Source organism: Euleptes europaea, chromosome 5 (assembly GCF_029931775.1).
Source record: "Euleptes europaea isolate rEulEur1 chromosome 5, rEulEur1.hap1, whole genome shotgun sequence".
NCBI classification, from domain to species: domain Eukaryota; kingdom Metazoa; phylum Chordata; class Lepidosauria; order Squamata; family Sphaerodactylidae; genus Euleptes; species Euleptes europaea.
The window spans coordinates 87,994,854-88,005,158 of NC_079316.1; the positions used below are offsets into that span (position 1 = coordinate 87,994,854).

The 10,305-nt window shown below is 44.7% G+C and overlaps 1 protein-coding gene across 1 annotated transcript; it reads left to right on the plus strand.

Moving 5' to 3' along the window:
• DNAJC9 (DnaJ heat shock protein family (Hsp40) member C9) lies at positions 1–9,472 on the plus strand. Its single transcript, XM_056849796.1, has 5 exons — positions 1–180; positions 5,885–6,025; positions 6,919–7,173; positions 8,268–8,351; positions 9,274–9,472. Exons 1-5 carry the CDS (start codon positions 1–3, stop codon positions 9,388–9,390), a joined length of 777 nt encoding a protein of 258 aa, XP_056705774.1. The 3' UTR covers positions 9,391–9,472.
• The last annotated feature ends 833 nt before the right edge of the window (positions 9,473–10,305 follow it).

Genomic DNA, 10,305 nt, shown 5'->3' on the forward strand with positions numbered 1-10,305 from the left:
ATGGGGCTGCTGGAGCAGTGCCGCGAGGCTTTCGGCGCCGGGGACTTGTACCAGGTGCTGGGCGTGCGGCGCGGCGCTTCGGCCGAGGAGGTCCGCCGCGGCTACCGCCAGGCCTCCCTGCGGGTGCACCCGGACCGCGCCGGCCTGCAGGACAAGGCGGAGGCCACCCGGCACTTCCAAGTAAGGAGGTTAGCCTGGCTCGGGGGGGGGGGAGGAGGGAGCGGGGCTGGGCGGCCTTGCCCTGCAGCTGCGGCCTCCCCGCGCCTCTCCCTACCTGGCCGCCACAGGCAGAAAGGCGGCAGGTGACGCTTCCCCTTGCCGCGGAGGAGGCAGACGGCTTTCACACCACGCGGAGTAGGAAAGGACCAGAGTCCAGCAGCACCTTAAAGACTCACAAGAATATTTTCTGGCAGGGTGTGAGCTTTCGTGAGCCACAGCTGTGGCTCACGAAAGCTCACACCCTGCCAGAAAATATTCTTGTGAGTCTTTAAGGTGCTGCTGGACTCTGGCCCTTTCTGGTAGGGTATAAGCTAGAGTTCTTCGAAGAAGTGAGCTGTGGCTCACGAAAGCTCACACCCTGCCAGAAAATATTCTTGTGAGTCTTTAAGGTGCTGCTGGACTCTGGCCCTTTCTGGTAGGGTATGAGCTAGAGTTCTTCAAAGAAGTGAGCTGTGGCTCACGAAAGCTCACACCCTGCCAGAAAATATTCTTGTGAGTAAGGTGCTGCTGGACTCTGGCCCTTTCTGGTAGGGTATAAGCTAGAGTTCTTCGAAGAAGTGAGCTGTGGCTCACGAAAGCTCACACCCTGCCAGAAAATATTCTTGTGAGTCTTTAAGGTGCTGCTGGACTCTGGCCCTTTCTGGTAGGGTATAAGCTAGAGTTCTTCGAAGAAGTGAGCTGTGGCTCACGAAAGCTCACACCCTGCCAGAAAATATTCTTGTGAGTCTTTAAGGTGCTGCTGGACTCTGGCCCTTTCTGGTAGGGTATGAGCTAGAGTTCTTCAAAGAAGTGAGCTGTGGCTCACAAAAGCTCACACCCTGCCAGAAAATATTCTTGTGAGTAAGGTGCTGCTGGACTCTGGCCCTTTCTGGTAGGGTATAAGCTAGAGTTCTTCGAAGAAGTGAGCTGTGGCTCACGAAAGCTCACACCCTGCCAGAAAATATTCTTGTGAGTCTTTAAGGTGCTGCTGGACTCTGGCCCTTTCTGGTAGGGTATAAGCTAGAGTTCTTCGAAGAAGTGAGCTGTGGCTCACGAAAGCTCACACCCTGCCAGAAAATATTCTTGTGAGTCTTTAAGGTGCTGCTGGACTCTGGCCCTTTCTGGTAGGGTATGAGCTAGAGTTCTTCAAAGAAGTGAGCTGTGGCTCACGAAAGCTCACACCCTGCCAGAAAATATTCTTGTGAGTAAGGTGCTGCTGGACTCTGGCCCTTTCTGGTAGGGTATAAGCTAGAGTTCTTCGAAGAAGTGAGCTGTGGCTCACGAAAGCTCACACCCTGCCAGAAAATATTCTTGTGAGTCTTTAAGGTGCTGCTGGACTCTGGCCCTTTCTGGTAGGGTATAAGCTAGAGTTCTTCGAAGAAGTGAGCTGTGGCTCACGAAAGCTCACACCCTGCCAGAAAATATTCTTGTGAGTCTTTAAGGTGCTGCTGGACTCTGGCCCTTTCTGGTAGGGTATGAGCTAGAGTTCTTCAAAGAAGTGAGCTGTGGCTCACAAAAGCTCACACCCTGCCAGAAAATATTCTTGTGAGTAAGGTGCTGCTGGACTCTGGCCCTTTCTGGTAGGGTATAAGCTAGAGTTCTTCGAAGAAGTGAGCTGTGGCTCACGAAAGCTCACACCCTGCCAGAAAATATTCTTGTGAGTCTTTAAGGTGCTGCTGGACTCTGGCCCTTTCTGGTAGGGTATAAGCTAGAGTTCTTCGAAGAAGTGAGCTGTGGCTCACGAAAGCTCACACCCTGCCAGAAAATATTCTTGTGAGTCTTTAAGGTGCTGCTGGACTCTGGCCCTTTCTGGTAGGGTATGAGCTAGAGTTCTTCAAAGAAGTGAGCTGTGGCTCACAAAAGCTCACACCCTGCCAGAAAATATTCTTGTGAGTAAGGTGCTGCTGGACTCTGGCCCTTTCTGGTAGGGTATGAGCTAGAGTTCTTCAAAGAAGTGAGCTGTGGCTCACGAAAGCTCACACCCTGCCAGAAAATATTCTTGTGAGTCTTTAAGGTGCTGCTGGACTCTGGCCCTTTCTGGTAGGGTATAAGCTAGAGTTCTTCGAAGAAGTGAGCTGTGGCTCACGAAAGCTCACACCCTGCCAGAAAATATTCTTGTGAGTCTTTAAGGTGCTGCTGGACTCTGGCCCTTTCTGGTAGGGTATGAGCTAGAGTTCTTCAAAGAAGTGAGCTGTGGCTCACAAAAGCTCACACCCTGCCAGAAAATATTCTTGTGAGTCTTTAAGGTGCTGCTGGACTCTGGCCCTTTCTGGTAGGGTATGAGCTAGAGTTCTTCAAAGAAGTGAGCTGTGGCTCACAAAAGCTCACACCCTGCCAGAAAATATTCTTGTGAGTAAGGTGCTGCTGGACTCTGGCCCTTTCTGGTAGGGTATAAGCTAGAGTTCTTCGAAGAAGTGAGCTGTGGCTCACGAAAGCTCACACCCTGCCAGAAAATATTCTTGTGAGTCTTTAAGGTGCTGCTGGACTCTGGCCCTTTCTGGTAGGGTATAAGCTAGAGTTCTTCGAAGAAGTGAGCTGTGGCTCACGAAAGCTCACACCCTGCCAGAAAATATTCTTGTGAGTCTTTAAGGTGCTGCTGGACTCTGGCCCTTTCTGGTAGGGTATGAGCTAGAGTTCTTCAAAGAAGTGAGCTGTGGCTCACAAAAGCTCACACCCTGCCAGAAAATATTCTTGTGAGTAAGGTGCTGCTGGACTCTGGCCCTTTCTGGTAGGGTATGAGCTAGAGTTCTTCAAAGAAGTGAGCTGTGGCTCACGAAAGCTCACACCCTGCCAGAAAATATTCTTGTGAGTCTTTAAGGTGCTGCTGGACTCTGGCCCTTTCTGGTAGGGTATAAGCTAGAGTTCTTCGAAGAAGTGAGCTGTGGCTCACGAAAGCTCACACCCTGCCAGAAAATATTCTTGTGAGTCTTTAAGGTGCTGCTGGACTCTGGCCCTTTCTGGTAGGGTATGAGCTAGAGTTCTTCAAAGAAGTGAGCTGTGGCTCACAAAAGCTCACACCCTGCCAGAAAATATTCTTGTGAGTAAGGTGCTGCTGGACTCTGGCCCTTTCTGGTAGGGTATGAGCTAGAGTTCTTCAAAGAAGTGAGCTGTGGCTCACGAAAGCTCACACCCTGCCAGAAAATATTCTTGTGAGTCTTTAAGGTGCTGCTGGACTCTGGCCCTTTCTGGTAGGGTATAAGCTAGAGTTCTTCGAAGAAGTGAGCTGTGGCTCACGAAAGCTCACACCCTGCCAGAAAATATTCTTGTGAGTCTTTAAGGTGCTGCTAAACTGCAGACAGACTAACACGGCGACCCACTGTGAATTATCTTCGCTGAAGAAGTGAGCTGTGGCTCACGAAAGCTCACACCCTGCCAGAAAATATTCTTGTGAGTCTTTAAGGTGCTGCTGGACTCCGGCCCTTTTCTACTATATTAGGTGCTGTGGAGCACAGGCGGGATAATGCTGCGGCAGTGGTCTTGTTTGTGGGCTTCCACCAACAAGGCATAAGACGACTGCCAATACAGTTGTTTGTGTCGGCCTCTGTGTGAATGGACTGGTGGGCTTGATGGACCCTGGTCTGATCCAGCATGGCCTTTCTTATGTTAATTGTTTCACGAACTTTTTGGGGATTAAATGGTACCCTTCCTTCAAAGAGCTTAGAAGAACATTCTTAGAATCATAGAGTTGGAAGGGGCCATACAGGCCATCTAGTCCAACTTCAGTGCAGGATCTGCCTAGCGCATCCCGGACAAGTGTTCGTCTGATCACTGCTTGAAGACTGCCAGTGAGGGGAAGCTCATCACCTCCCTAGGCAAGTGATTCCACTACTGAACTACTCTCATTGTTTAAAAAATAAATTCTTAATGTTCAGCTGTAATGTCCTCCTGTAATTTATACCCATTATTGTGAGTCCTATCCTCTGCTGCCAACAGGAACAGCTCCCTGCCCTCCTGTAAGTGAGAGCCTTTCAAATACTTAAAGAGAGCAATCATACCCCCCCCCAACCTCCTCTTTTCGAGACTAAACATTCCCAACTCCCTCAGCCTTTCCTCATAGGGCTTGGTCTCCAGGCCCCTGATCATCCTCATCTCTCCTCTGCACCTGCTCCATTCTGTCCACATCCTTGTTGAACTGAGGCCTCCAGAACTGCACACAATACTCCAGGTGCGGCCTGACCAATGCGGTATACAGCGGGATGATTTTGTGTGTTATGCCCCTGTTGATACACCCCAAGACCGCATTATCCCTTTTTGCCGCTGCATCACACTGATTGCTCATATTCAGTTTACACTCCACCCGTACGCATAGATCTTGTTCACACACAATGTTACCCAGAAGTGTATCCCCATCCAGTATGCATGTCCCTCACTTTTGTTACCCAGATCGTGGTCCCAGGATCCTCTGCTGCGTTCACCGCTGCAAGGTTCTCTGTGAGACACAAAACATGGCAGTGGCTACCCATGTTCTGTGTGCACCTTGTGGGATTTGTTCACGGTGTTACACTTGTAGTACACCCATTCAGGCTGGGAAGGGAGGGTGTGCAGGTGAAGGGGGGGGCTGGCAGCAATACTGCATGGCACGTTGTAGGTTTGCTTATTATATAGGTCGAGCTGTAGTACAGTAAGAAAAGTCACACATGCATCACATTTTGTTTCACTGCCGCATCTTTTCCTGTATTGCATCTCTCTTCTGCCTTGCATCTCTCACACCCCCAGAAATACAAACAGGTGGACAATTTGGCTTATTACCGCCCATGCGCCACTGTCTGTTTCTATTCAACACAAATACTGCAATCTCATGCAGGAGTTACTCCAGTCTGGAGCAACTCTGCATAGGAACGCACTGAAAGACCAGGTGAAAATCCTCATTCAGCCATGGGAGTTTGCATGTTGACCTTGGGCCAGTCGGGCACTCCAACCCTAACCTACCTGGGTTTGTTGGGCTGGGGGATAACATGGAGAAGAGGAGAATGTTTTTAAACCACTTTTGGGTCCCCATTAGGGAGAAAAGTGGGGTATAAATAAATAAAACTTGATCTAAATCACCTTGTTCAACATCAGTCCACTAGGTTACCCCAGGTTAATGCTCCCCCCATGTTAAAAATCCCTGCAAATAAAAGGAATAGCATGTCCCAGAGAAAGATTCTGGGCTGTCACTTCACATACTGTGCTGTATTTTTCAGAAAATTAGTAAATAAATTAAAAAAATTATTTGCGGCTAATGTGCCAGATAAAATAGAAACTGACCATACAGAGTAGATGTTTACAACCAAGGCCAACAAAATTAGGAATCACCCAATGTTACACTTCCACAGATTAGGGAACATTGAGGCGACATAGCTTCATTGCTACGGCACAATATTTTGAAACCTGGGTGGTGATAGGTGAGCTGTCTCCCAGCAGGAACCTTTTGGCCCATTCACCCTCATCAGCAGAGCCCATTTCCCTAATCAAAGGATCAATAATATTGAAGCGGGCTGACTTGTAGAGGGGACATCTAAAAAATACATGTTCAATGGTTTCTAGCTCCCCAGGATGGAGAGACTTTGCCCGTGTAGTAATATGCTTCTCCCTGCAGTCTAAAAGGATGATTCTGCCACCTCGGCACCATACCATTTCATTCTGCCTAAGGGACAGGTTGCTTTTCCTTATTGGACTGTTGAGATGGCTTGTCTTGTCTCCTCAGATCTTGGGCAAAGTGTATGCAGTGCTGAGTGACCTAGAGCAGCGAACTCTGTATGACCAGCAGGGGGTTGTAGATGAAGAGTCGACTGTGCTGGCCCAGGACCGCAACTGGGAAGAGTACTGGAAGCTGATCTTCAAAGAGGTACGCAATTTTCCTCAAGCTGTTGAAGCTGTCGAGGGCTTTCTCTGTGGAGTGATAAAATCACCCTGGAGCAGTAGTTCTCAGACTGTTGGCTGGGACACGAATGTGGGTTGTGACTCCCTTGCAACAAGTGGGTTGTGAGACCAGGTGGAAGGAGGAGGAATATGTTGAGCAGGGAGAGGAGGCTGGATGGCAAATTCTGGTTTCCTTATAGATAATATGCAAAATGGCCAGTCTAGTTTCTTGTTCAGCAGTGCATTATACCTCACTGCTGAACAACAAGCTAGATTGGCCATTTTGCATATTATGCATAAGGTAAATATGAAATATATACGAACTTGTTCAGTGCTAACTAATATGAGATTCTTTGTATGTTACATTGGAGGGGGAAATAAGTCAATTTATGGAGTGGAGTCAATTTATGAGTGGGCCCTACTTCAGAACATTTGAGAACCATAGCTTTACAGGTTTTGGAAGAGGAGCATTTTCTAGAATGGGAGGGTAGGACACCCCCCCATTTTTGTTTGCAGATGCAGCGGCTAAACTTGTAACAATTTATTTTTCTAATTATGACTGCCTAGCATGTGCATATGTAATACACAAGTCAAATTCAGTCTGTTTGATAAATTATTTTTTACTTAACGAAACGTGTTTGACATTTCATGGAAGTAACATGCAAGCCTTGTTCCTTCCTCCTCTGCCTGACTTTGCATAAGGAACAGGTTCTTGTTCTTCCGTAGAAATTGGTAAAGTTTCATGCAGTTGGTCCGAAAAGTAAATTTGTTTAAATAACAATGATCTTGGGATGGAAAACTTATATATAGGCTGAGTTTGGTATTAAGGATTGGTATGTGCAAGGAATTTTCTTTGTGTCTTTCTATGTTGAAAATCAGGTGACTTTAAAAGATATTGAAGACTTTAAGAAGCAGTACAATGATTCTACAGAAGAGGTGGAGGACATTAAAACAGCATATAAGAACTGTAAAGGTGATATGGAACAAATTATGGATAAAGTACTGTGTGCAGATTATACAGATGAACCAAGAATAAGGACGATCATCCAACAAGCCATTGATTTGGGAGAACTTCCATTCTACAAGGCCTTTGCCAAAGAATCAAAGCAAAAGATGACTGCAAGAAAAAGGAGGGTATGTTTGTCGATAACAAGGTTCAGAGAACAAATGTTTACCATTTGCCACTAAAGACAACTCTGTATGCTCCCTGGTCTAACATTCCATATTTCATATTTCACCTGCATATCAGCTCTTTTCAAATGAAACACCCTCTGGAGTTGAGATATTAAGAAAAACAAGATTATGTGGTAAATACTCACTTCATATGTGATTTCTCATGTATTACCGAGCAAACCCACCAAATCCTTATTGGAACAGAATGATGATGGATTTTGATATGCTGTAGGTGCTGCATGAACAAGATAATTTTGCTTTTTTGCAAGTCCCTTTGGCCTTTTGCTTTATAGTTTGCTTAAAATTTTTAAAGCATTCCTGCAGACTCTTCTTTGGAATAGTTTTTAAGTGTTTATCATGAACACTTCTTGCTTAGGTTTTCAGATGATGGACTGAAATAAAATTAATAAACTGTTAAAATTTTGTGAAGTTATAGGTTTTAAATTATAATTTATTTATTCTTAGTTTTTATTGTGACTTATTTTAATTGAATCATCTTGGATATTATATGGATGTAAGCCGCCCTGAGCCCAGCCGGGATAGGGCAAGATAAAAATCTAATTAAATAAATAAATATCAGCAATGCTAAGTCTAAAATGAGTATCTTTTGGAATTCTGTGCTATCATCTTGTCTATGAAATGTTTGTAACATTACGTGATAGTCATTTGATGTAAACATTAATGTACATGTAGAGCAGACGAAAAATGGCAGATTTTTCGCTCTAGTGGAATTTGTTCGCAGTGTTTTCTAATGGTAAGCCCTGCAATTTCCTATATTCAAGCATTTATTGTATTGGTGGATTTTTTTTATGTGCTGCTTTTATGTACTGCCTGTCTACAAGGAAATCAAGGCAGCTTAAAATTCAAAATGTTAATGTGAAATACGACAAGGCAAAATAATAGCAGAAATTCTCTCACATCTGCCAATATTTTGAAGGGAGGGTAGGCAAGGCTTCCCACCTTCTCTTTCTAGACACAAGAGAATAAAGGGTTAGCTCCAGCAATTAATGATGATTAAGGAAGAAGTTTAACAGTCAATTGTGTTCCTATTTCAGGCTGAGAAAGAGGCTAAAGAGGCAGAAAAAGCCAGAGAAGAACTAGGTCTTGATAAAGATGATGACGTGAGAACCTTAATTCAGGTAAGGTTTGGGGATAAGGACAGTTTATGTCCACAGCATTATGTTTGTGTAAATAATCTTTCTCAAAATCATAGAATTGATATTAATGGTTTGTTATCAAGATAAACTAACAAAGAAAAGATAGTGCCTTGTCCTGAGAATATGTGCTGGTTGGTTGATTTGTACAGTAATTACAGTCAAAGGTGAGGAGAGAGGTAGCTTGGATGGGTATTGAGAAAGATAACAAAACAGAACCTCCAGGTACAGAGGAGGTTGAGAGGGGACATGATTGCTCTCTTTTAAGTATTTGAAGGGCTATCACTTAGAGGGCAGGGAGCTGTTCCTGTTGGGAGCAGAGGATAGGACTCGCAATAGTAGGTTTAAATTGCTGGCGGAAAGGTACCAGCTGGATATTATGAAAGAAGTTTTTACAGCAAGAGTTGTTCTGCAGTGACATCAGCTACCTAGGCAGGTGGTGAGCTCCCCCTTGCTGGCAGTCTTTAAGCAGAGGCTGGACATGCACTTGTCAGGGATGCTCTAGGGCTGATCCTGCATTTGGCGGGGTTGGACTAGATGGCCTGTATGGCCTCTTCCAACTCTGTGATTCTACTGTAGATGGCAAGCCTTTCATGTGGTCTTCCTGGAAAAATTAGCTGGCCTCTTTTGGAAATAGAATGCTGACTCAGATAAGACCCTTGAGCAAATCCAGTATGTTTTTATTTTCAGCCTGGCACTGTGGTCTGCACTAGCCCATGAACAGGATGGTGGTTTCATCTTTTGGAACACTCACCCTTCCAGTGGTCTGATTTCTGTAGTTAAGTCGGCACAGGCATTCTAATATTGTGTTCTACCTTTTGCATTATCCTGTTGGTCTTATCCTTTTTTATAAATAGCAAATGAAATACCTGAGCACTTAATCAGCATTCTTTTGTTCATCTGATAGAGAAGAAATGAGAATCGGAAAAAAGAAATGGATGACTTTTTGGCTCAGATGGAAGCAAAGTACGGAAATTCCTCCAAAAAGGAAGGAAAGAAAACAGCAGCCAAGAAAAAAAAATAAATGACTGCTTTTTCTAAATATTTTGCTGTTCACGTCTTCCATTTACACTACTCCTGCACTGAGACAGCCAAGGAAAAGCATTTCTTCATCAAGTTATTGCTGTGGATGTAGTGTGGAACACATATTCAAAAAGGTGAGATGTAAAATAAATCCTGTGCAACTTTTCAGAATGCTGCAGAAGTGTCTAAGGATACTGGCAAGTTTACATCTATTTTTGAATGATGTTTGGTAGAGCTGTCTTATTGCAGGGGTAAGGGTGGTCACTTCTGGAAAGAGCACTCATCTGCACATTAGTGGAAATATTATTCGTGATTTTATAAGGCATTTGTTAAACTTAATAAACAGTGTTTTGAAAATATTGTGGAGAATATAGATTCAAAATAATTTCTGGGAAAGACTGCCCTAAATGCTTCTGAAGATGCTTAAGGCAACATTTTAAAAACAGATACCTTTTAACATCTAGTATTATTGGCAGAACTTACAATGAAACTACTCTCAGAAGGTTAAGTGTGCTGTAGCTGAACTATGTCCAGCGGCTGTGTAAGTGGCTCTGGAAAGCTTCAGACATAGTTGGGTGACTTCCAGAGCTAATCGCACTGATCAGTTAAGGAAAGGGTATTCAGAAACCTACTTCCATAGGTACAGCTAATGTACGTCTGCATCTGCTTCATCATGCTTGAGGCATCTTTTCATATGGGTGGGAATATCTATTATCCTGGGGGCTCACTCATTTTCTATGACAAGAGCTAGACTGAGGCCAGTCTTTCAGCAGGATAGTAGTACTTTCCATACTATCACAAGAGCACAGGTTGCACTCCTTGGAGACTCTCTTAAACCACCAAGTTTGCAGCCTGTGCTCTTGTAATAACCAACGCAAGTCCTTGATAGCCTGTGAACAACCAATGCATTTTGTGA

What these genes read in the sequence shown, in the direction of transcription:
- DNAJC9 (XM_056849796.1), top strand. Translation starts at nt 1, where the DNA reads ATGGGGCTGCTGGAGCAGTGCCGCGAGGCTTTCGGCGCCGGGGACTTG. An exon ending in AGGCCACCCGGCACTTCCAA is followed by an intron (nt 181 to 5,884) that starts GTAAGGAGGTTA and finishes TTGTCTCCTCAG; the next exon opens with ATCTTGGGCAAAGTGTATGC. An exon ending in GGAAGCTGATCTTCAAAGAG is followed by an intron (nt 6,026 to 6,918) that starts GTACGCAATTTT and finishes GTTGAAAATCAG; the next exon opens with GTGACTTTAAAAGATATTGA.